A 26,695-nucleotide genomic window follows, 5' to 3' on the forward strand; every position below is an offset into this window, starting at 1 on the left:
AGAAAAAGTAGGAGGTACTTAAAGCTGCAGTATTACTTTTATATAAGAAAAAATATTTTTACATAACTGTTAAAACTGTCACTATATCATGACAGTAAATTGTGAGACTGATAATTTGTGGGACGATCAATCTCCTCCACCTCCTCCCTGAGAAATTGCTATTGTCTGAAGAAATGCACCGCTCCAGACCAAAAACAACCAATCAGAGCCAGGAGGAGGGTCTTAGTGCTGTCAATCAACCTCATGTACTCATAGCTAAATGTGTTAATGGCGGAGAAGAAAAATCTTTTATCCGCCATCATCAATGGCTAAGCTAGCTAGCCTAGCATTCACTACAGCACTAAGTCCCTCCTTCTCTCTATGATTTTTTGAGAAAGCAGAAGAACTTTTTTTATTTACATTTTATCTTTAACTGTCACAATATGGTGGCAGCTTCAAACATGTAAAAAATATTTTATAAAGGTTACAAACTGTAGCTTTAACAGTACCTCGACTTTCATCTGCTACTTGCCAGATGAGACGACCGATGATCAGCCAGGTGGCGTAGATGTAGACGAAGTAGATCTGCAGACTGAAGAGCAACCAGAAGGGAAAAACTGCTCCATGACTGACTCCTGTGATAAAACTTCCTTTATTCACAATTAGAGATCTGTCGTTGTCATATTTACAAATACATGTTGCAAATAGTTACACCAAGAGACGTAGAGCAGAAGCACAGTTCAACACTGGTCTGAGCATCTCCAGAAACTCTCTCCCCAATTAGAAATCACATAATAAACGCAGAATGATGGATTATAACAAGCTGGAGCTCCCTACTGGTCACAAGAACCAATCTAGTTTTCAGTGGAATACTTTGATGAGCCACAAGTGCTCCCTGCTGTTAACGGGTCCACATGTAACGGTGTAGAGTCATCCTATATGGCAAGCCATTAGCGACAAAAATCAGTGAAGTTTTTTTTATTCAACCCGTTTCCCAAACAAATTGCATAAAATCATGTTGGGTAGTCACCAGATCCCCATCAAAAATGCGTTTTGAATGGCTCCTGAATGGCGGTGGGTGGAGGTCCAGCTTTTCAATATTAAAGGCTTGTTTAAGAATGACAAATGGCGCAACATTCATTAACTGGGTAAAGGTTTTCCCCTTTCTTTCTGCTGCTCAGGTGGCCTTGAAAACCCACTTATAGGCATAAAATCTGGAAGAGTTTTCATCAACCCAAGGTGATTTTAACATAATTTCTTAACCAGACACGTCTAAAAAACATTTGGCCCTATTGGCTTGCCATAACCTGAACATTTGGATATGCGCTTGGATTAATATACAGCAGCAAACGTACAACTTTGCAGTTTCCTTATACTGCATGTCTAAATTAAGTCATGGCTATGACAGGCATCCAAGAACTTTGTGGGGTTACACAGCTGCTTTCTCACTTCTGTTCATCAATCCTCTAAAACCTGCTTAGAGGAACAAATGATCTGCTCTCTTAAACAGCTGGATTCATATGTGAACGTAAAATTAATTTAAAAAAAAAAAGGTGCCAACGTTGTGTGAAAACCAGACGAGGTTTGAAATAATCTTGATCAAAACGGTGTTTGTGAATCCTGCAGGTATAAAATTGTTCTCAAAGTTCAGTTTAGTTGGTTTTTAAAATGAGTTTATATGCTATAACATACTGGTCAACATGTTCTGGAAGGGTAGCTACGGACGGATTACAGGGAAAAAAATAAATTAATCGGACTGATTATTAGAACAGAAAATAAATGTTTTGTGGCATAAATTTGGTTCTGATAATTATGTACCATTTTATTTTTATAATTTGGGACATTTATGCATCATGTGAATTCCTGGTGTGCCACAAACTATCGTTTAGAAATTGGCCAATTTTCTCTTGATTAGCATTACAAATGCTGAAAATAATCTGAATCGTTTCTGGTGATGCATTATCAATCTATTACCACCGACAGTACGTAACCTTTTTCTGAATTGAATCCCTAATAAATACAAATCAAATTATGGTTAGAAATGTATGCTTTGATGCATATAACAGGAAGAACCTTGTAAATATTAAATTTTCTATTAAATTCAGTAATCCTCAGGAGAAAGAAAAAACAACATGGGAAAGCAGTCAAAGTTGAAATCGGCAGGTCAAACCTCGCAGAACAGTAGAAATCAATGATTGGTGCAAAACTAGTAATCAGTCCATGGTCTCAAACATAAACGGGCTCAGATTTTTCCTTTTTCATTAAAATTTACACATGAAAACAAAAATCTTAACTCAAATGCTTCTTACGACAAACAAAAGCTGGCTATGCGGTGGAGGTGACGGGATTCAAAGTTTGTCAGACATGTTGGAGGAAAACAAGAAGACGTAACATGAGGTACATGAAACCACAACATGAGTTTTACTGATCCGTTTGATCAGAAACGGGATTCCAGAGAGACTTTAAATGAACCTCACCGAGCTTCTTGTCTCTTTCCTACTTATCCAGATGAAATTTCACAACATCGGCCATGTTTGGCCGTTCTGCCGCCGTAAACCTCTCTGAAGCGGGCTGCAGGGATGCACGCGCTCATTTCACAGATTTGCTTACAAGAACTTCCGGATTAGCGGTCGCCAGTGTGCTCCCTCCCAAACACACGAGCACGGACATTAATCCACCGAGCATTTGGGTCAGATTAGATAAAATTTCACTGTGGGACACTCACTTGAGCTTTAAACATTTTACTTAAAAAGGCACAAACTACAATTTTCTGGTAAATTATTTGGATGTAAAACAAACAAAACAAGAAATCAAAACATCTTCCTTTCCTTTCTAAGCGTAGAGATAATCATCCTAGATCAGTCTTGACTTTTAATTTAAAGCCTGAAGTTTTTCCGCTGTAATTGTTTTCTTTCCCAAAAGTGCAATAAAAATGAGAGCTTAGTATCTGCTTTTGCTCTTTCTTCCACAGTACCTGAGGCCAGTGACTGTGCTACAAAGACCGCGATGAAGGACGAGAGGAAAGAACTGTACTCCAGAAAACTACGACACGAAAAGAAGCGTTGAATGCAGGGGTCGAGTCTGAAAACTGAGGATTAACTTACAAAACAACAAAAGAAAAAAAGAAAAATACATAAAAATCAGATTCAGTTTTAAAGATGAAATGTTTCCTGTGTCTCTCAGATTGAACATCAGCATAGTTCACCTTTCACCTTGATCCCAAAATACACACCGAGAAAAAAAAGGATAAAAAAAAAAGAAAATTTAATTCCTACGGAGCAGATTTCTTTCACTTGAACCACCTGAATAGTTTCCCCTGATCGACAGCTGATCCAAACGTTCTGCATGGAATCTAGAATACAACAACTGCTTCAAACAGCATCTTTTTTTTTTCTTTTTTAAATTCACGCCACTGTATTCGAGTTTCATTGTTACAGCTTTTATACGCTTCTCCTCGAGCTCCCAGTTGTAATGCAGGTACGCTTAGAATTAGTCTGTAAAAGAATCAAAAGTCTCTTGTGGAGTCAGTAGGACTGAGACATTCCTTCAACTCGGCGGGAGCCGTGGGGAGCGCCGAGAACGGAGAGAGAGGGAGAGAGTGAGAGAGAGAGGGAGCGCGAAGGAAGTAGGTACATGGTGGCGGCCAGGAGGGGAGGATGAGAAGGAACGAAGGGGGCGGGGCCTTTTTGTGTAGTTGCTTCCATTTAAAACTTGACAGTGACCACAATGTTTCAAGTTGCCTCCATTCTCTTCCTTCACTTGTGCCTCTGGAGAGCTTTCCTCTTTCTCCTTTTGAAGAAACAACAGCACCTGCAGGGAAACGGTTACAATTAGACAAACAGGATGTCTGCAGTTAGCATCCTGTATTAGCTAAAGGGCCATTTCACAGCTTTAAATGAGTCTGGACTGCATTTGATCATCTCCAATTCAAATTCTAACACACTAACATGTCGGCAACCAGGTTCTCTACAGACAAGTTGCTCACAGTTATTGACTACCATGGTTCTAGCTGTAAAGTTGTCAACATAACACGTAAAATCTTACATGTATAAGTGATATATGAGAGAAAAGGGACAAAGTTCTTTAATACTAAATGTAAACAAGAACTAGAAAACAATGTCCGATGGGATCACATTTTGCAGATCATGAAAAAAATAGTGAGGGAGAGCTTGACTGACAACCTTAACAAGTAGATGTGCTGCAGGAAAATAAAATAGCTAATAAACCACCGCTGATGTTCAGATGATCAATTACCAGTGATCGCAAAATAAAACATCAAGCCTGAAATCATAAAACTGTAACGAACTGAGTGTTCTGTTCTTTGTGAAGGAAATATTTACATGTTTTCTAGCGTCAAATCCCGTTACATTTGTGGAGCTGTTGTCAGACTGTTGCTATGACAACATAGACGTGTCAAGCAAAAATAATATAGAAATTCACTTAGAGCATGTGTCAAACTCAAGGCCCACGGGCCAAATCTGGCCCACCGTAGCTTTATATGTGGCCCTCTAGACTCCAAATTACATCAATAAGTCCCTCCGGTTTTTCACAAATCTGCAAAATTCACACAAAATCAACAAATCTCAACATTCTTTTCTGATTTTTACTGCAAATTTTCTCGAAATTGGTCAAAAACATTGAGTTTACGTGACTGCTGCCTCAGTCTTATGATGTCAAGTTATATTCTGCAATTGATACAGTGAGTAATAGAAAGTCATATTTAGCATCATACATTAGCGCAAATACTGTAAAAATTCCCAACAAACATTTCTGAATTGGCACCAATATGTAATTTTAAAAGCAAAAACCACTAAAACACTCAAACTCCTGGAGGAGGAGCCATCTATCGATATTTCAACAGTTTAATTGGTTTTATCTTTTTTTTTCTGGTCCAAAATGAAGATGAGTTTGACACAACTGACTAAGGGCTACAACCTATGATCTAATGGAGAGAGGATCAGAAGTATTGGTAATAATAAAAAAATTTTTTTTGTCATACTTGGTTTCGTCAACCACGTCAACCTCAGTGGGAGCAGTGATGGGAGCGTTGGAGTGTCCGGCTGTCGGGTCGTCCGTGTTCAGCTCGCCATTCGTTGAGCTCATCACCTGCAGGATTTCAAGAAATAAAAAGTGATATCAGACTTCTCAAACACAGACGACTGGAAGAAAGGGATCATCTTTAAATCACGTTATGCAGCTGGAGACATGGACGCGGTCAGATAAGGACCGTCTAATCTGGACTGAAGCGCTAAAGCGACATCACAAACTAAAAATTAAAGCTGGTTCATATTCTTCCTGTTCATCCTCTCCAAAGAGAAACTGTACAGTAAAAAGTAGCTAATTCCTCTTTCCTTTTGTGTTCAACAGATTAGTGGTTTCCACGAATGACGGCTTCATTTAAACCAATCAGAATGGTGCAGGTGTCACAGTCGTCACCTGATCTGCATTAGAAACCGAGCTGGAATGCAAGAGAGGAAGAACAAGATCTACCTGTTTGGCTCTGCATGTGAAGACAAACACTGATAAAACCTGCAGCTCTACTAAGCAACACTAGGTGGCGTATTTGTCCCACTTCAATAGTGGAGACTTGAGACTTCTGGGAAAGACACAATGGGACTAAATTATGGATTAATGTCCATGTTTGGACAGCAAAAGTACTTCAATGTTTCAGACAGTTGTTCTTTTTTGTCACTTATAAGAGAAAATTACACAAAATGAAATTAATCATCTGCTTAATGAGTTTCAGTTTTGAGATGTTTTTTAATCATGAAGTTAATTTCATCAGGTGCATCTCAATAAATTAGAATATCATGAATTTATCTCAGTAACTGAATTCAAAAAGTGAAACTCATTACACAGAGTTTTAACATTTTCGTGCATTTATTCCAGTGTATGTAATGATTTTGATGAGAGCTGATGAAAATTCAGCTAAAACTTAACTATTGAAGAGTACAGTTGCTTTCTTAACTAAATAAATATATTTTTATTCAGAAATGTCACCCTACTGTACAGTACATATGCTCAGTACTTCTAAGGGAAGGTAATTAAACTTTATTAGCACCAGCAGGTACATTCCTCTTGAAGAGAAACACTAAAATATGCTTACATGTAATTATGGATGCATATTTCTTTTGGGATCAAAGTATTTCTGAATGCATAGCTCTGACTTTGCTCGCATGTAATTAGTAGTGTGCACTGAGAACCAGAACCCTCTGTGTTATCTCTGTTGCTTGTGTGATGTTATCCACAACACTTTTTCCTTCCACTAAGCTTTCCATTAAAATGCTTGGATGCAACACCTCCAAATGGCTAGCTAACAATTACTTTTTAGCAGGTGTCGACAGAGGTTGGCGATTTGGACTTTAAGTTTTGTCATGACAGTTTGTGGTTCTGTTCTGTTATGATAACAGTAAAAGTGATAAGAGCTATTTATTACTCATTTTTAAGATGTGACTGCAAGGCACAGCAATCATAGATGTGCAAACACAAATCCTAAGTCCAGACTAAAAACACATCTATTCTCCCTATTTCTTTAGGAAAGAAAATTGCTGCAGTATTGTTTTGGTTTTTATTTATATTAGTTTTTGGCTTTTCCTTCCAATTTCATAATTGTTTTATTATTTTCACTAAATTTTGTTTTATTTTCTGTTGTATTGTTTATCTGTGATGTTGTGAACATCACCTGGCCAGCTGAGGTTGTTTTAACTGTGCTAAATAAATAAACTTTGACTTGACTTCATTTGTAATATGCTTCTTTAGGACACTATTCACATAAAGACGTGTGATTTGTATCACTACACTGCACACATATTCAAATTTTGTGATATTTTTATTGAAAAAATAATGAAGAAAATAACAATATGAAAGGTTTTTGCTCCAGTCTGAAGATGTATTATTTCGTTTGATTTTTTTCGAGTGATTCTTAAAACATGCAACCTGATTCTATTAATCAGTGTCATTGCTTTTATATTGTTTTGTATTTAGTTTTAAACTTGTGCATATGTTTTCTTTTGTGTTTTACTTTTGTGTAACCAGGTTGTTGTGTGTTGCAGATTTCTGCTCAGGGCGCTTTTGGAAATGAGATCCGGATCTCAAAGGTGAGATGAAGGAAAGACTAAACATCATTACTTGGAATTTATTGTGAAGATAAATCCAAATTCTTATCACAATAGATAATAAAAGATACGATAATTGATTATTTTCTGGGAGGATATATTAATGCTATCGATACGAGTTACTTTAATATTAGTTTTAGGTCAATAAAGTCAAGCACAAACTGTTGCTGTTGCTACCCTGAACACAGCTAATCCATTAAAAATCTGATCATCATTTATTCATTTATTTTTCCTTAATATCCCAGTTATTCTGTGTTCCTAATATATTTTTTGATTTATTGAGATATACTTATTTATTATTATTTTATTCAATTATTTGACTTGTCTTTGAGAGTTGCTATATTTTAAATTTTGTTGTGCCTCCTTCATCCACAATGACAATAAAATAATTCTTTAGGTGACATTCTGGTTTAACAAGATGCGCCTGCGTATCATGAGGTTGGGACAGCAAAGTGAACCGGACGTCCTCTTTGCATGGCTTTTTGCTGCAAGCCGCCTAGAAGCAGGGGAGCTTTTATTCAGCAACATGCAGAGCACACCGATGTTCAAAGAGTCCGATTGAAAAACACGAGCAACAAAGAGCGCGTCTACCGGCAGGCAGGCAGGCGGGCGGGCAGGCAGGCGATGTGGGTTCAGTGGGAAGCGGGGGGGAAAGTTTGTCACAAAATTACATGCATTCATGCATTAGCCATCAGAGCAGCAGCAGCGGTACCTGAACAGAGCCCCCCAGCCGCTCAGCTGTGAGGTGCGACCCCAGAGTCTCCTTATTGGTCACGGGGGTGGGCTGAGACTCACTTCCTTTGGGCTCAGGTGACTTGATACAAAGCAGAAAGGGTTGAGACAGGAAGTGGTGAGAATAAAGGGAGGGGTCAAAGGTGAGGAGGAGGCCATGTGAGGGATCAGGTGTGGGGGGAGTAACACGGAGGAAAGGGGAGTAAATGGAAAAAAAAACAACAAAAAAAGAAAAGTAAAATTAAAGACGACATCTCCCAAGCAGAAGCAGGCTTATTAAGACAAACTATGTTAATAGAGGAGTAAAGGGAAGCAAAAATTTATTTGAAGCATACAAATAAACTCATGCAGAGGTAAAAAGAACAGCCTCAAACTTGATTTTCCATTTTTAAAAAAGACAGCAATCAATCTTCTCAGGTGATTTCATTGCAGGACTAGTTTTGCTGCAGCTGAAAACTTATTTTAATATTTAATCACAACTATTTACTACAGAGACGTAACATCTTCCGAGTCATGGCCAACGTGCACAATGCAGAAGGAGGCGCTTTGCCAGCGTTAAAAGATGGCACGTTGTTTCCAAGCCAATCACATTAAACCAACTGCAGTAAAAAAAATATAAAAAGGGAGGGAGAAGCTAGAGTCCACTGTAATAAGTCAGTCATAAAATGAAATGAACTCCTCAAGAGCGCCGCGGTAAACGATGACTCAACAAGCACAGCAACCTTATCTGCACCATTATTTATGACAATCAGCCATCATTTATGGATGTTTTGTGCATAATAAATCTCACAAATGATTCCTCGCCTACGCATTAAAAATAAGAGGCTCAGATTGCATGTTAACTTAAAAACGCTGTCACACACTAAGCATGTAATTAGTCATCACTGGTATGAACAATGCAGTTTGCATTTTCAACTCATGCATGCAATAATTACTGCTGCTTAGAGAGGAAGGAGGCCTGAAAAAAGTATTCACACCCTGAACTTTTCCACATTTTATTCCATTACAACCACAAACTTTATCTGATGGACCAGCAGAAAGGAAGTGGAAAGAAAACTATGCTTGGTTTGTAAGGAAGGGGTGTCCAAAGTGTGGCACGTGGGCTATTTAGAATAGAATAAAATATACTTTATTGATCCCCAAGGGAAAATTGCTTATTTGTTTAAAGCTACTCCATCTTAGGTGAAAAATACAAAGTTTGTCAAATATATATACACCTAAGAGTGAATAGTTCAAAATGACTAGATATGAACAAATAAATAAATAACAAGCAATATATTAATCAATAAATAACCTATAAATGAGCACAGGAAATAATTTATCAATTAGCACAGACTTGGACATTGTATAGCCTGATGGGAACAGGCAGAAATGACTTTCTGTGGCACTCTGTGGTGCACTTTGGCAAAATGAGTCTCTGGCTGAAGGTGGTCCTGTATCCGGCCAGTACGTCATGGAGTGGATGGGACTCGTTGTCCAAGATGGCCTGCACCTTGGACAAGATCCTTCTTTCTGACAACACTGTCAGAGTCCAGCTCCACTCCAACAACGTTACTGGCCTTCCGGATCAGTTTGTTCAGTCTGTTGGTGTCCTCCACCTTCAGCCTGCTGCCCGAGGTCACCACAGCATACAGGATGGCACTGGCAACCACAGAGTCATAAAACATCCTGAACAAAGTCCGGGAGATATTGAATGACCTCAGCCGCCTCAGAAAGTAGAGACGACTTTGACCCCTAACCCTAACCCATATCTGTGGCCTTCAATGTGATTTTGTGTGGCCCTAGAAAAATGTCACAAATTCGATTTTCCAACTAGAGGTTGGCGATTAATGCAGACAAAAAAAGATAGATGAAGTTGAGTTTTTTTAAAATGAAAGCACCCTTTTATCAACCATGACTTTTTTGTGTTTTTACTTCAAGTTGATAATAAATAGGACAATGATGAAAATTTTGGTGGTAAATTGAGTTAAACAATGCAATTGGTGGTGCTTTAAATAAAGACAAAAAATTCAAACATATTAGAAATAAACAGATTGGAATCATACTTGGCAGTTTCTTGTGTCTCTTTTAAAAAAGACAAAGTTGCTAGATTTTATGTTTTATATCTGCAATAACCTACAGCTCCCTTTTGTACGGAAATCTGAGTTAATTCATTTCATTAGTACAGATAAAAAGAAAACATTCTTGAAAAAAGAAAAAAACAAAATCTAAATTTTACTTTCAAACTGAGTTTTGGCCCACATTACAAAAAGTTTGGACACCCATAGTGTAAGTACGGCTGTCTAGCTAAGTTGGCAGGGCAGACAGAGAGAATCACTAAGAGAAGAAACCAACAGGCTCATGGTGACTCTGGAGGAGCTACAGAGATCCACAGCTCTGCTGGACAATAATCTGTCCAGGACTCTACAAACCTGGCCTCTATGGAAAAATTGCCAAGAAAAAAAGCCACTGATGAAAAAAGCAACTTGAACGTCTTGGGAGATTCTCCAAGACCAAATATAAAAATTTTTACCTTTTAGCTTGGAGGCAGAAAAAGACTTTAATCTGGGGTGAAGCTTCACCGCTCTAGCAGAATATAAACCCTAAAGATGCAGCTGGAGTTACAAAAGGAATGGTTTAATCCAGGGTGTCACATCCAGGCCTGGAGGGCAGAGAAGTCCTGCAACTTTCAGATGAACCCTGAAACCCGAATCCTAAGGCTAAATGAGCTCACCTGCATGCAGTCAGGTTCTCCACAGTCCTGCACATGATCTAATTATTTGATTCTAGGGCTCAAACAATTAAAAAGATTAATTGTGACTAATCAAATAATTAAATAGTCATCGACTAATTTAACAATCGATTGTTAATCGATTGGCTCAAAAAATAAGTCTTTTGCTGAAAAAACAACCTCAGATCAATAATTAAACCAATATTGTAAAAAGAATATAAAATTTTGCATTTAAGATGAAAAAGAAAAAACTTCTTGATCTGTAAATTTGTTTTATCCCGACCTCCTCAAGTGGCAGTTTTAGTTTCACCTGATTCAAATTACGTAAAAAAAAAAAAAAAGATAAAATTTTAAACACATTTAGAAATCCAATTATTAATCAGTTAATCAAAAAAAATAATCAGATTAGTCCTACACCTCAGTAATACTGAGGGTTCAGTTTTTTACATTGATGTGTTTTTTTAGCTGTAGATGCATCCTTTGCTACAAATGATCAATTGTAACCACAGATGCTAAAGGAATGCTGTCACTGCATTTTAGGCAATAAAATATTAATCTTATGTGTATTTTCATTTGTTATGTATTTTTATTATGGCATAAAAAGCTTAAGTGGTTAAATGAGAAATATGCATAATGTGCCATTTTTTTTCAACTGATTAATTGAATAATCGTCAAATAAATCGTCAGAATAACCGATTAATCATCAGAACAATCAATTAATCATCAAAACAATCAGTTAATTGTCAGAATAATCTATGGAATACTCCATTGCTAAAATAATCTGCAGCTGAAGCTTCATTTGACTCAGGTGTTCTGAAACACTAAAGGAGCAGGAACCTTCATATTCACATATTTGAGTTGCTTAGTCAAAGTCTAGGACTTCATCCAACTGAGAAACTGTTGAATCTGTGCTGGAAATCGCTGTTCACCGACACCTTCAATCCTTTTTGGATGAGCCCAAATTTAGATCTTTAGATGAGCGACGTGAGAAACGACACCCAAAAAGCTGTAATTAGTGGATCCATGCAGCTTTACCACATAATGCTGAGGCTGTGACCTGACAAATCATGGAAAGGTTCAGGAGGTATAAATACTTCTGCAAGGCACCGCATGGGAAGCCATAAATGATGCTTTCTTTCCCTCATGACTGGGCATATCTACATTTTTTCCATTTCAGCATTTAGTTATCTCATTTCTTCCTGTCTGATAAGAACTCTGAAAACAAATCAAACCCAGCCTTGTTCTCCAGGAAGCTGCTTGTTTAATCGCACTACAGAAGTGATCCAGCGTGGAATTAGGACCATTCAAGTAGGTGGCCTGGATGAGGAGCTGGAAGCTGAGGGTCTCACCTGGTTTTTGGTCTGCTGTTGTGCTTTGTCTCTGCTGCTGGGGGGCAGCGGTGTGTCACTGGGGATAGGGCCGATCGGTGTGGGCTGCAGGGAACAGAACAGGCACATCAGGGATCAAATCCAGGCTGTTTCTTCTGCTCTGATGGCAGAGGGACAGAAAGCGGGGAGATGAGGCACTCACAAGAGATTTGCCGACCCAGTCGTACTCGTAGTCGAAGACGTAGCTGTTCCTGTCGAACAGATCGGTGAAGAGCTTCCGTAGGTAATCGTAATCTGGCTTCTCAAAGAAGTCCAGCCTCCTCACGTAGCGCAGGTAGGTGGCCATCTCTTCTGTTACAAAACACAAAGCAGCAGCCAATGAGAACGCAGCAGAACAGGAAGTGGTGAGTGAGATGCAGGGTGCTCCGACTGACCAGGGAAGCTCTCACAAAGCACTTCGATCGGGGTTGCTCGTTTGGTGTCTCCGATCTTCTGGTATCGCTCCTTCAAAGTGTCAGCCTTGAGTGAAGAGAAGTTTTAATTTCATTATTTAAATCATAAAAACTTAAACATATGAAGAAGCTGTGTGGTTTAAAAATAAACAGATACAATGATCAAATTTGCTTAATCCTGGGTTCTCGGCTTCATGGCTGATGAAAACTCCTCTGGTTTTCCCAGTGATATTTATAGCACTTAAGCCTCGTTTGCATAAATCTGACACGGCACTTTAGATTTAGAAACGATTTCTTAATACGTCACTAAAACAGTTTCGCTTCCAGCAGTGGTGATTTCAAAATACACAACGCTATAATTAAATACTTCTCCAACATTTAATTTATTATTTAATACTTTATGCTTGAGGGAAAATTTTATATTCAATTTTAACATAGAGCCTCCAAAACCTGTAAACTGTGAACTGAAGGGAGGGATGGAGAGGATGGAAAAAAAATGGGCTGAATTATGAAAGATGGATTAACAGGTGGATGCAAGGAAGAACGAAAGGAGGATGGATAGAAAAAGGATGAACAAAAGAATAAATGGACAAATAAAGCATAAAGCCAAAATGTGAGTGGATGGATGGAAAAAATAGTCAGAGGGTTTGTCAGACGGATGGACGGACAGACAGACGGATAAACAAACAGATGTAACTCCTTTCATCATGTATGGATGAAAGGAGAGACGGACGCACGAATGGTGATGAACAAGCAGATTGATAGATGACTAAACAGACGGACGGACAAGCATATGGCTGGATGGATGGATGATGGATGGATAAAAAAGCAGACTGATGGTTGGTTGGATGGACGGACGGACGGAAAATTAAATGTAAGGATAAACAGATGTTCGAACAAACGGTTGGATAAATGAATGGATGGATGGAAGGAATATTAAATGTAAGGATAAACACATGGATGAACAGATGGATGGATGAACAGATAGACGGATGGATGGATGGATGGATGGGTGAGCAGATAGCTGGTTGGCGGATGTATTTAAGTATAAATCTGTATCGTTCCCGTTACTCGGCCCTGTAAACCTCGGACATTCCCGGCTGTAGGAACTCTCAGCGTCAGGAATCGAGTCGCTTCATTTCCATCACGTCTGAATCTTTAAACAGCAGAGAATTGTTCTGGCCTGAGCCATGCGACATCCCCCACACTACATCCCTCACATTCATCCACCAAGAACTCCCACCCACACAGCAACTGTTCACATGTCTTTTCTTCTCCGCCATTCTTTGATACTGATGCCTTCAGAAAGCAAAGCATGTCTGCCGCCTGCTAGAAACCTGCTGCTGAGGCGTTTCTGTTGCTGGCCCTTCATGACGCCTGAGGCTCTTGTAGCAATTAAAGCATACATCAAGTGGGGAAGTTTGTGTGTGATTATGCAACAAAACTAAATTAGATGAGTCATGACTCTGTGGGGGGGGGGGGAAAAGAATCAACCTGTGAAGATTGCAATGGTTCAGACCAGCTCCGCCAACAATATTCAATTCAAACATTTAGAGGAAATGTTTTATCATTCAAGTCTGTAGTGAGGAGATTGTTGGGTCTATCTTTAGAGAGCATCAGTATTTGTTTTTTTTAACTATTCCTGTAGTGTTTCAGCAGCTTTTTATTTAAGCTCCAATGAATTTACCAAAAATCAGGTAGTGATTTTCTGCTCATATGAAAAAAAGGGAAATTAAACAGAGAAATATTGAATTTATAAATTCAATATGTAGGTAGTTTTGAGTTCATTTGTTAATTCAAAACCAAACCTTTTCATCTGTTTTACACAGTAAATATTTACCTGAATTATTGGGATCTAAATAATTGCTGAAAATCTAAAAGGTCTCTCTCTCTCTATACATATATATATATATATATACACATATATTGAATCATGGTTTTAGAGAAAATCCTCATTGCAATTTAAATATAAAACAATGTAGAAATTGTTTTTGTTTTTTAATTAAAGACAATATAGTAAAAGATTAAAATAATTTTCCTCAATGTATCTTAAAATTAACACAAAAGTGCAATATTCAATATTACTTTGATTTTATTTTATTACAAAACATCACGTAATTGAAAAATGTACAATGTAGAAAATGTTCTGATTGTGAATTAAAACTAGCAGTGGTGCCTGGATGAGAACTCAAACTAAATCAGGATTTCCAATCGATGTTTATTGTAAACATTTGACCTTCTGATGCCATTTTTTGCCAATTATGATGAAGCATACTCTGAAGGAATTACTGCATTTTAGTCAATAAAATGTTTTTCTTATTCAACAAAAGGAACTGAATTATTTGTTTATTTGGATTTTTAATACATTTCTGTTAGGGATGCAATACTGATATCTAACACTGATACTGCTGTTATGGCCGATAACCAATATTTACCAATACTATATATATATTGTTACCTTTTAGAAAAGAAAAAACTCTCTCTATCTCTAATTTCTGTAATAAGTGGTTAAATAAAAAATCTTCAGAATGTGCCTAATTTCTTGTCTGATTAATTGATTAATCATCCAAACAGATAACTAAAATAATTGTTAGATTCAGTCATAGACTCTGTATGATGCATCTGTCTACTAAGTGACTCAGTTACATAATTTAGGCAAAATTTCATGATTCTTTACCTTCAGGCCCTGCCAAGGAAGGCTACCTCGGAGGAAGTACATAAACATGTGGCCCAGAGCCTCTAAATCATCTCTTCTGCTTTGCTCTAAAACAAAAACAAAACACATTAAAATTTTTTTTTTTTTAATTAAGCTGTAGTTCATTTAAGGAGGCTTACCTTTTCCCAGGTGTGTGTTGATGCTCATGTAGCGTGCTGTCCCTGTCAGACTCTTGTGCTCCCGGTAGGGGATGTGTTTTTTGGTCTCGGGGTCTATATACTCTTTGGCCAGACCAAAGTCGATGATGTGGATGGTGTGCTGCCTCTTGCTACCGGGCCTCCCGACGAGGAAGTTCTCGGGCTTCACATCTCTGTAGATCAGACTCTTGGTGTGCACGTACTCCATCCGCGTTATCTAGTCAAGGAAATCGGCGGGGAAAATTAGCCTCTGAATTTCAGCCAGTTTCGAAACAAGCAGCCTTAAGGAGTTTTAACTAGTTTGGTTTTTGTTCATCGTGTTGTCACAACCAACCCACAGCAACAAAGGCAGGTGTAATACGACAAAGCAAAAATATAAAACCAGATTTTTAAATGTTAAGCAAATTAATATCCTAATATTGTTTTTACAACATTTCAATGAGCACTATAAATTTTACAGAGTAAACCAAAAATGTAACTAAAAAAGGGTCATTCCTGAGAGTTGTAAGAACAAACTTTAACAGCATTTTAGGTTTCACCTCAAACAAACTGCGAACCATCAGAATCCCCTTTATTGGATTGGACTCATAGTCCAATTTTATAAGTGAAATCCACTTATCCTTTTAATCTATATTGTCCTCAGCATTTGGCACTTGTCCTGGCAAGTTACAGCTGAATAAATATACTAAATATTTCATCATACTGTCTTTTGCACTTTAACATCCATTAAGGTAACTGCAGTCTGGTAAATGATGAATGAGTGGTGTTTATGCACTGGAACAACAAGTCCACAGCTATTTGTGTACATTCAAGAAGATAAAAGGTGTGCTGTTGCACATAAATATTTCAGGATCTCCTGAACAAAACAATAAAAAAAGAAACAACAATGTGACTTTTAGAAATACAGTCCTAACTATTTTAATTCATTAACTAGATGTAACTTTTTTTGTTCCAGGCAGATGTTTCTTTAAAAAACTTAATAGGATTGAAAATGTAAGCCCTCATTCAGTTTTAAAAAGTAAAGCTCAACTATAATTTAAAGCTTTATTTCCAATTAATTTTGATAAATACGGCACACAGCACATGAAAACTCACAGATTAGTTTCTTAGAAAATCTACAGTAAATGTCGCGTAAAATCATTAAAATAAGTGTTTTTAATACAAAAATACTCCCAAATACTGATAAATATATTCATGCAGGGCGAAGTATCTGCACTGAATATGTGGTCATGGCTCCATTTGCATGACTTACTGCATCGATGCAACGTAGCATGAAGACGATCAGCCTGTGGCTCTGCTAAAGTGTTAAGTAAGACCAGGTTGCTTTAATAGCTCGTCTGCATTATGGGTCGTGTGTGTGTGTGTGTTAGTATTGCTGTTTTGACATTGAAGAGACAGATTTGTAGTTTCCTACTTTTTTTTTTACAATCTAAAACCTTTTTATGCTGCATGTAAGACAAATATGTTACAGACATCAAAAACCTACATTTTTGGCACTTAAATAAATATGTAACATTTATTGCAGTCCAGTAGGGTCTTCACAATATGCTTATTGCGTACAGTGATATTGTGCAACATTGTGCAGCTGTAAACCTGCAACCACGATGAAACGTAATGGAGTAAAACAGGCCTGAGCAATTCATGCAACGGTGATGTGGTAGAAAGCACAGAGAGATAAAGAATAAACAGACTTGGCTTTATTCATAGGGAGACTTTCTGAAAATTTCTTACAATATATTCACAAAATCAACTTACAGTCACGTTTAGTCCACTTTTATCAAACTATTTCGTTTGTCTAGAAGAAGATCCATTTTGTTTGGGGAGGTGTGAACACGTAATCGAACTCTGAAAAAAATTGGACCACAAAAAGCGAACTTTGGTCCGCCTAAAAACCTCAATATGAGTTCGGTTTAAATGAACTCTGGCGCTTTTTGAATGCATGTGGGATGCCAAGAGAACCAGAGATCGCTCAAAAAGCAGGAAGTGAACTACAGCGCAGGGCATTCTGGGTAAATATATCCAAAATCAACAGGCAAGTCTAGCACTAGCGGGAGAAATGGCTCATGGTCTTTTTCCAAAAACAAAAGAGAAATCCTACAACCCCTAAAATATGATACCACTCTACTTCTTTACATTTTGTTAAGAAGAAAGTTGCGCTCAACGTTTCTTCAGAGATTTTGATGTCGTTTCTTCAGTTGTTCTTGGTGAAGCGCGCAAACAGGCAAGTGGGGGAACAGGTTTTTCAATTGGTTTGGTTTGTTTGACGTATAGCAGGGTGAAAGTGAACCGCACCAGCTGAAAATGTAACAAATGTTGCGATTTCAGTCCCTAATCAAACCCAGTCTACAGGACTGTTCTCGCTCAGGTCTTACCAGCTGTATGGCTATCATGAGGACGGTCTTGAGGGAGAAGGTGCGGTCGCACAGGTCAAACAAATCCTCTAAACTGGGCCCGAGCAGCTCCAGAACCATGGCGTTGTATTTCCCGCATGGGCCAAAGTAGTACACCTGAGGAATTCCCTCTGTGGAGACACAAACAGGTTTTTGTCAGATCATTTTCAAGATATGAAGCAGACTGGATATAAGAAATTAATTTTTTTTTAATTACCTGTAAAAGATAACAACAAATCAGTCTGTGTTTGAGGTGTGGGGTTAGTTTACAGAAAAATAAAATTATAGTATCAGCTATGAACAATACAAAACTCGCCATTTTTTTAACAGCAAAACTGGTGTGTAAATAACAAGTAAATTACTGAAGTGAGTTGACCTTTGATCAGTAACATTTTTCAACTTTCTATGCTGAACCAGACAAACCGAAACTGCAGCAAATGTCAACTCACTGCCACTTCCATTTAGAGCATAAAAACTTCCCATTCTCAAAACATGACCATGTTGTACACAATACTGCAACACAAAGCTAGGTATGAGGAAGGTGATTTATCGCGCTAGAGTGTTGACAAGAAAGGCTGGACTAGCTGAAACTACAAAACGTACACGACAGCTCACTCCTCAACTGGTTTGTCCAAAGCAGACGTAGCTTTTCCTAAGAAGCAGGATAATGGGAAATGTGACTACAAAAGCAACAGGAAACGTAAGAAGCACGGTGTCACCTGCAACAGAAGCCACACCTGGTTGTGTACAAAACCTCTGAGGAATGTGGACGGACCAAACAACAGTACAGCTAATTGAAAACTAAGGTGTGGCAAAACTCTATAGTGCGTTCTTATGAGAGAACAAGAGGAGACAGAATGTAAGATATACATGGAAACATATGTGGTGTGGAAAGAAAAGAAAAAAGGTAGTCTGTTATGCATGATCTACAACTACTTCCCACCATCTACTGGTTTCAACAACAACAACGTGCAGAAATCTGTGAAGAATAACAGTCTTATTTCACAAGCACTCAAGAAAGACACAGTGGGCAAGGAAAGCAAGAAATACAGACATTTTACACAATCCACCATCAGATGGTGGAAAAAAACTTTGTCACACCGCCAGGTTCCACTCGTTAGGCCAATAAACATTTTAACACTAATAAACATTTCTCTGTTGTCAAAGACTTGGAAGGTACAGTGCTAATTAAAAACAAATAAATTACGAAGGAGCATTTATTTCAAAAGAGATTCCTCCAATTTCGTTTTATTGTCTTTGGGAGCTGCATGTTTCATTTCTAAAGCTGTGGGACAGTTTGCCGCTACAGCTTCGTTTTGATGACTCTGCAGCATTTTTTAAAAACCAAACAAAAAGCGCTTTGTTCTTCTAGGCTTTTATGACATGATTTTATTGTGCTTTTTATATTTTGTATGCTTTAAATGTGATTGGGGCACCAGGTGGATCAGCGATAGAGGAAGTGAACCATAAACAGAGTCTTCAGACCTCGACTTCGCAGCCCCAGGTTCGATTCCTGGCTCCTTTACTGCATGTCCTCTACCCTTCTTCCAGTCAAGCTAACTGTGATTTATGTTGCACAGCACTTTGTGACTTCTGTTTCTCTGAAACGTGCTTCATAAATAAACTTTACTTCCTAAATAGAGTTATTAGTCGAAGGGGCATCATGCAAACTTGAGCTTTTTGAACTTTATGTCACGTTATAAAGTTATTCCTTCATCAAAAACATACCTAGAATGTTCATGCAAGTTTGATAAATCCTTCAATCTCCATGGCAACCACTTAGGGGTGCCTAAACACTTGCTCACCGTTTATTTACCCAAAGCTCTGCCTTGGAGCTTCAGTCCACAGCCTCATAGGAGCGCCTCCAGCCTAGCGGCAGCAACAATTAGCAAACACCTGTTGGAACTGCTGAGCGAATCATACAAACTACAACACTAAAAACGGTTGAGATGTGTCGAAAAGAGTTTCTTAAAGAGACAGAGACTAATTTCAATGCGTCAGATATGACTGTGATGTGAAGGTACATTTCTTTTAAGTCATTTTTTGATATACAGCATTTTCAGAACAACTGAAGGTAACAGTTACTTGACTGTGCTATAAAATGTCTGGAAAATACATAACCACAATAACCACTGCCCTTTAACAATAAGCTGCAATTAGCAGAGGTTAAACACATCAATACCAGAGCTGAACCAACCCATCAGCCAAAGATCGGAATCAGACAATTTTCTTTAGTCCACAGAATCAAGTAATTAAAAAAAAAAAACATCAGATGGTTTATGTTTTCTACTAATTAAATGCATCAAAACTAAGAATTTTCAATCTATAAATGCATCTTCCAGCAGCATCTGCTTTTACATAAGAATAATGAAAAAAAATCCAGGTAGATATCTTTCATTATCTACACATTTGTATCTTGTCCAGAGTCTCTTGGAGCCCTGGTCCAAACCCAACAGGAAGTCGGCCATTTTGGATCAAAGCCGCCACCGTGTCTCTTCTACGGATAATTGTTTTAATCATTTATTTTTTGTTGGCATCAGCTACTAAATCCATTGATTATCAAGTTTAGTTCAACTCTTTCACTCAAAATACAAACATATTTTTGTCAAAATCAGAATCGGTGAGTTAGAACTAAAGAAAATATTGATCAGGAAAACCTTAATTGGCGCTGGTACAACAATATAAATAACATCCAAAGAGACATCCATTTATCATTCAATTTCCCAGATGAATGATAAATGACTGCGACAGGCTGAGCAGTGTTTCTCTCCAGCTTTTTAGCGTCAGATTGACCTCTGAATTCCTCAACAACAGCAGCTCCACTTTGCATGCATGGATGAAAAATGACACAAACACTCCCTTATCTATCCTTGCATGGTCGCACACCTGTCTGCACACTAGCCTCTAGGATTTTCCTGATTATAATGTCCACGACAGATGAGACTGTGACAAGAGATCACAGGGAGGCTGACTCATCAAAGCCTGGCCCAAATCTAGAGGGCATTCAAAACACAGCCATCACCGCAGAAGAGCATGGAGTGCACTATAATCTTCTTCTGACGCTGGCGCTCGCAGTCAGGAATTTACCGCAGCTAAATGCTGCGCAATGCAAGTTTGTTATTCACAAATCCATCTTTATGTTGCCAATAGAAGCTACAAAGAAATAAAACCAAAAAACACCATCAACAGTAAAATTACACGTATCTGTGTTTGTATAAATCCCTATAGTTCAGTTCCAGACCATCATGTACACTACATTTGTTCAGCATTGTGGGAAATGTTCTCAGCGCCAGTGACACTCTGACCCCTGCTGTCTTGACAATTTGAAACAATCCAGCCCATTGTTTCTGCAGGCGGGTCTTCTCAGGCGACGGTCAGAGGCAAGACTGCATCATGGTGGCAGAAGACAATGTTGCTCTACAATGACGGGAACCGATGAGGAAAGAGGAGGAGAGGAGAATGGAAGAAGAGAGGGAGAGAGCATACAGAAGATTTATGGACGGAAGAAAGAAAAGGCTGAAAAGGAGAGATGATGTCCATTAGGTCTAATGCTGTGAAGATGTTCTCACAAGGTTGAAATTTGATCAGCATTTACGCTGGCACATACTGAGAATGGAGCAGGAAATGCTAGAGACAACTACAACTAAAAAAACAAAAAGGTGTGACACTGAAAACTATTCAAAAAAGATACAATTATTACAATTAAATCTAATTATTTTCCTTTCAGGTGTTTGTCTACAGACTCCACATCTCATTGGAGATTTTGTTTTAAAATATGTATAAAAAGTGAAGGAATGAAAAGCATGTGCTTTCACCTGCACTTTTCAATCTATGCCTTGTTTTCTAGCTATTTACATAAATTTAAATATTGGTTATCTATTAATTAATTCTGCTTTGTTTTTTGCAGGTTTTCTTTCAGAGTTTCAGAGTGTTTTCACAAATTAAAAATGGCCGAAACAACTTTACTTTAAATAAAACACATTCACATCAATCTAAACTCCAAACCACAGAGTTACAGCAAAGATTTTGCTGATAGAGACACAAATAGATTTAATTGAAACTATTAATTTGCAGGTTTAGTTCATATTCCCTCATGCACTTTATCTACATAAATTCACTTGTTGCATTACGAGACAATATTCTTTAATTTTCTTCATTCACACTCATATTTAGATACTGCTGCTGTTCGTTTTCCTACTCACTACAATATGAAAACTGTTCTGCATCATCTAATTAAGCCGAATCCTGAAACTAAACAGCATGCATAAAAACATAGAAAGAATTATTGATGTGTCACCTGTACATTAACTGATGACATTAAGCCCGTCACCATGAATTTTGATGCTCGATAAATTGTCACACAAGGTATTGCAATAAACAAATAATATTGTTGTTTTGAGCCAATTTTTAGGTAATAATGATGCAAGTACAACCTCTCAAAGGTCAGGAAACATTGATTTATAAAGTACAATTAACACTGGAACTGAAATAACCAAAACAAATAGACAAAAACAACCGAAACGACTAATAAAAAGAGGCAAGATGAGACCAATGAACCATACTGAAGCTTTTAATCATCCAGCCTTTGGTAGAAAGAGACTAGAGAAAAAAATAAATAAATAAAAATCACACAAATGAAAATTATTGAGCTCATTTTAATTGATCATGCAAGTAACTGATTTATTGCTTATTGCGCTGGGATTGAGCAGCATCTGATCACATGCTGTTCGCTGCACATCTTCCCCTTTCCTCCCCAGCCTTTTTCCTGTCAAATTACTGTCCAATAAAAGACCACTAGATCCAGACAACTCAATAAATAAATAAATAGATAAATACAATAGCTTTTAGCTAAGACTTCTGATAGGATTAAGGGGGTTGAAGATGACCCACCACTCTTACTCGAATATGAATACAATATGAAGGTCAGGCTGTGTACAGAGTTTGATGCAGCCATGAAAAAACAAGATGACTTCAGGTTGAACACACCTTCACTCTAGTATGACAATAGGACATGCATCAATTTGCTTCAACAGGGCTCACTTAAGAGCTCTGAGACTGAATCACTCACTGAGGTTTCTAAAGCTGTGGATTCGTTGGTGGTCAAGATGAAAAACATGGAACATGATTGCCTTAATTTGTGATTTATGAACGACCAGAGGCAGTTTAAAGAGGGAACAGCAGCAGCTAAATCACAGGCAAAAAGAAGACAAAAAGACACACACATAAAAATTAAAATAAAGCAAAACGTTCTACAATAGAGATATAATCTGCATTAGCGCTACGTTCACACAGCAGGGTTTGGCGCTCAGTTCCAATATTTATATTTATTTTGTGTGATAGGAGGAAGTGTAGCTTGACTGTGTAGCATGGCAGAAATCTAGGCGATAAATCTACTTATGTTGTCAACTTGGCTAAATGGGGACATGTGACCCTGCTCGTCCTGCCTAGGCCAAGAGCCTCCGATATGTCATAGTGTGAACTACTCAGCTCTTAATGCCAGCAGGGGCTTATCTGCACACTCTTAATTCTGCCTTGCTCTAAACACAACCCAGCTGTTGAGTCTGTCTTGGCATGTTTGTGACTAAACTAACACTGAAGACTGAAACTTTCTTTTAGAATTGGCTGTTTTTATTTGCAACTTGTATTTGGTAATAGATACTGCATCTGTGCTGTGTAGTGGTTGATTAGACTCTTACAGTTACATATCTGTGGTTATATATGTTTGATTGATGTCAAATATGGGAAGGCTTTATTATTCAGTGGTGGGCTTCAGCTTCTAATGGACCCATTAAGGCTGGAAGGATAATGTGGTAGTTAACTGAAACAGGATCTGCTCTGAATGAAAGTTTCAGGACTCATTCCTGGTATTCGGACACTGCCGTTATCTCATAATTTAGGTGAGGACGGCCAGAGAGGAGCAACATCTTTTAGCAGATTTAATTTGCACCGCTGACCCCGTGACCTGGGGACATGAAATGAGGTAAAGCTAAAATTATTTTTCAGAACAGGCCCAAGGTCCTATTTAAAATTCAGCAGGTTGATTGATAAAATACATCCAGAAATATGAATAAAAGTGGATCTTTTTTGTAGTTAAGGTAAAAAAAATGTCTGTTTCCAGCTTTCTTTCTGTTTTTACATATTTTGTCTTACTCTACATAAAACTCCAAACAAATTGAAATCCTAGGTTGTATGGCTGCAATTAACTATTTAAGTAACTGATTAATCTATCAGTTAATCTGGCAATAAATCAAATAAAATGGCACATTGTGCATATTTTTCATTAAACCACTTAAATCTTTTTTATGCAATATTAGAAATAGATTAAATATGCAAAAAAAGTAATAATTCACAGTTAAGTTACTTCTGATATCAACATGTGAAAAGATCAGCCCTGTCTGTTTGGCTGAACATCAACAAAGAGCTGATCTGTTGATTTTTTTTTTATGATTAATTGATTAAGAATTGAATAGCAAAAGTGCTTAATAGAATTTTTTTGCATAGCAAAAACTACTCCACCTAAGGAGATCTGGGCACAACTTATTTACAGATGAACAAGATATTTTTGTATATTAAATGTAAAATATATGTATTTTTTGTACATATTTGGCTTAATTACTCATTCGAGTGTGTTCTTTCAGAAAGTGTGATGTTTTAGAGTCGTTTCGGTTACAAAATGATTTGACGATAATTTCACTAATTGATTTGTCAAGATTTATCAGATTAATTGTTTCAGCTCTGTAAGTTTGTGATTAGCAAACCAGAGGAAAACAGAAACCCATATCCATGGTAATGACACTGAACGTGACGAGCAGAGGGACTGTGTTGTGTATCCGTTGGTAAACACGGATTAAGATTAGCTGACATGTCAGAATGAAAGATGAAGCTGTACAAAAAGAACCTTCTGTAGCTTGACAGCGGTGAGCGTTTGCAGGCAGGATGGAGTTAATCACAGAGGCAGAGGATACTGAGACTGGGGAAGCTATCCAAGTAGACACCATAGTGGCTTGAATGCTTCTAGAGGCCCAGCTATAAATAGTCAAGGACTACCCTAATGCCCCAACTCCTTATCAACACTGGAGGGCTTTTGCTTTGGTGCAAGAAGCCAAGGCTCTCACACGTGGCACTAAATTTGACCACAGGACACACACTTAATGTGGGAGAATCACTTAAAAGATAAACCTTCGCACACTAATAAAACCGTGCTCTTACAATCTCTCAGCATGAGTTTATAAACCCATACAGCTTTAACATTTATAAGCTAAACTCCAATACAATTCTAATAAAAAAACAAACTTTGATATAAAGGAACAACAACACAGATTAGATAAGTGCATTATCATATAGCTGTGTGATATAATTTAAATTACGCCTGTCAGCAAGTTGGTTTATTGAGAGAGACTAAGCTAAATAATAAGAAACAGGTTTAAAGGTACATGTTAGACAATATATTGTCACTAATTATATAACTAAACCAGTGAAATGGCACTGTATATAAAAATTTACGCCAAATTTTTCTAAATAAATGACTCCAAAATTATTATAATAAGCAATAATATTACTGTTTTGAGACCATTTTCAAGTAATATATTGACAATGGGATAATAATTCAAGTACACCCTCTCAAAGACAAATAAGAAATAAACACTGGAACTGGAAGATATTTTAAATGCCCAAATAAAAAACACAGCAACCAAAATATTCCTTTCTGGAACAAACTTCCAGAAAACTGTAAAACAGCTGACACACTGACTTCCTTTAAATCTAGACTAAAAACCCACCTGTTAAGGATTTTATTTGAAACGTAATCAATTACAAATTTATTGATGGAACTTGACTTAATGTCGTGTTTTGATTGTTGACTCATGTTGCATTGTGTTTCTGTGTTTGATATGATGTAAAGCACTTTGAAATGCCTTGCTGCTGAAATGTGCTATACAAATAAAATTTGATTGATTTGATTGATTGATAGTTAAAGTATTGATCTGTTGTGGTGAGGCTGAATTTCTCTTACCTGAATTTCCCAACTGTTTGTAAAATCTGTACTCCAAATGGAGCTGTGGCGCCCTGGACTTTATGGGTTCCTAAAAGAAAAAAAAACAAAGAAATGATAAATACACAGCAGATAATAAATCAAATCCCATCGGTCAACTTAAAAATTTCCATTTCATTTTATTAATTTCATTATTATATATTTGTTAATCGAAGCTATGCTCTTGGAAAGAGATGATTGAACACTCTTTTGCTTAAGTTGACTGTGAGGGATGAGGTTGGATGCAAAGTGTTTTAAGCTGCTACACAGCAGCTTTTGTGATGACATGGCTGATATTCAAGCCACCAGGTCCCACTGTTCATTATATTGCCAGCTGAAGCCTCACAACCTAAAATGTAATCTGATTAACCCCACTTTGGTGATGACAAGGGCATTTCAGACAAACGTAGCGAGGTTAGAACCAACACAATCAACTTAATTCCTTGCCCTTAATCTGCCTTAATCTTCAATATTCAACTTGATTGATTCAACAGGCAAACGACAGTTCGGTTAGAGCAGCATACAGCATTTATGCTTGAAATGTCCTTCAACATACCATAAAATTATTATGTCAACATGTAACATATATTTGACTCCAAAAAACATCAATACCAGTTGGTTAAGTTGGGAAAAAATCTTCTGCTTTCCTAGCTACACACTGCCAGCCAGCTATGTGAAAAATGCTTTTCTTTGACAAAAATTCAGCTGCATTCAAGATATTTCTGGTTGTGAAAAACAGAAAATCATGGTGTGGAAAACACAAGCAGCCAGTCATCTGCTAATATCAGCCTATTGATACTTTGTGTAGCTCTATAAAGTTCAGACAAAGAAGAAAAGAAAACAGGGATCATATTCTTTACAATGTTATATTTTTAAGGGAGTTTTAGCTGTAGGATATAATTGTTGTTTTAAATAAAGGCACTCAACAATTTTGTTCTATTTTTAACCCGGTTCGTCACACCCGAGAATCTCACATCAGCCGAGGTCAACTGATGATTAAACCTCTTTTAATCCCGTTGCAGGAAGACACAGAGGGGGAAAAATAACACAAAGGGCAGAAAAGATGGGGTTTGGACTTTTAGTCATTAAGCAAAGCACCCTAATACA

The 26,695-nt window shown here is 37.5% G+C and overlaps 1 protein-coding gene across 5 annotated transcripts in view; it reads right to left on the minus strand.

Moving 5' to 3' along the window:
• Positions 1 to 612: 612 nt before the first annotated feature.
• csnk1g2b (casein kinase 1, gamma 2b) overlaps positions 613 to 26,695 on the minus strand; it is a 46,105-nt gene continuing 20,022 nt past the window's right edge. For 2 of the 5 annotated variants that reach the window (XM_028027521.1, XM_028027522.1), the window contains exons 3-12: positions 25,571 to 25,640; positions 17,542 to 17,690; positions 15,152 to 15,386; positions 14,994 to 15,079; positions 12,299 to 12,383; positions 12,067 to 12,215; positions 11,886 to 11,969; positions 7,807 to 7,908; positions 4,979 to 5,085; positions 613 to 3,789 (exon numbers count right to left, since the gene is read on the minus strand). In XM_028027521.1, the coding sequence (XP_027883322.1) occupies positions 3,735 to 3,789; positions 4,979 to 5,085; positions 7,807 to 7,908; positions 11,886 to 11,969; positions 12,067 to 12,215; positions 12,299 to 12,383; positions 14,994 to 15,079; positions 15,152 to 15,386; positions 17,542 to 17,690; positions 25,571 to 25,640 (1,122 nt within the window). In that variant the 3' untranslated portion in view covers positions 613 to 3,734. The remainder of the gene's footprint in view (positions 3,790 to 4,978; positions 5,086 to 7,806; positions 7,909 to 11,885; positions 11,970 to 12,066; positions 12,216 to 12,298; positions 12,384 to 14,993; positions 15,080 to 15,151; positions 15,387 to 17,541; positions 17,691 to 25,570; positions 25,641 to 26,695) is intronic. The other 3 variants (XM_028027523.1, XM_028027525.1, XM_028027524.1) reach the window with 3 other exon arrangements.

The sequence above is a fragment of the Xiphophorus couchianus genome, chromosome 9 (genome assembly GCF_001444195.1).
Source record: "Xiphophorus couchianus chromosome 9, X_couchianus-1.0, whole genome shotgun sequence".
NCBI classification, from domain to species: Eukaryota; Metazoa; Chordata; class Actinopteri; order Cyprinodontiformes; family Poeciliidae; genus Xiphophorus; species Xiphophorus couchianus.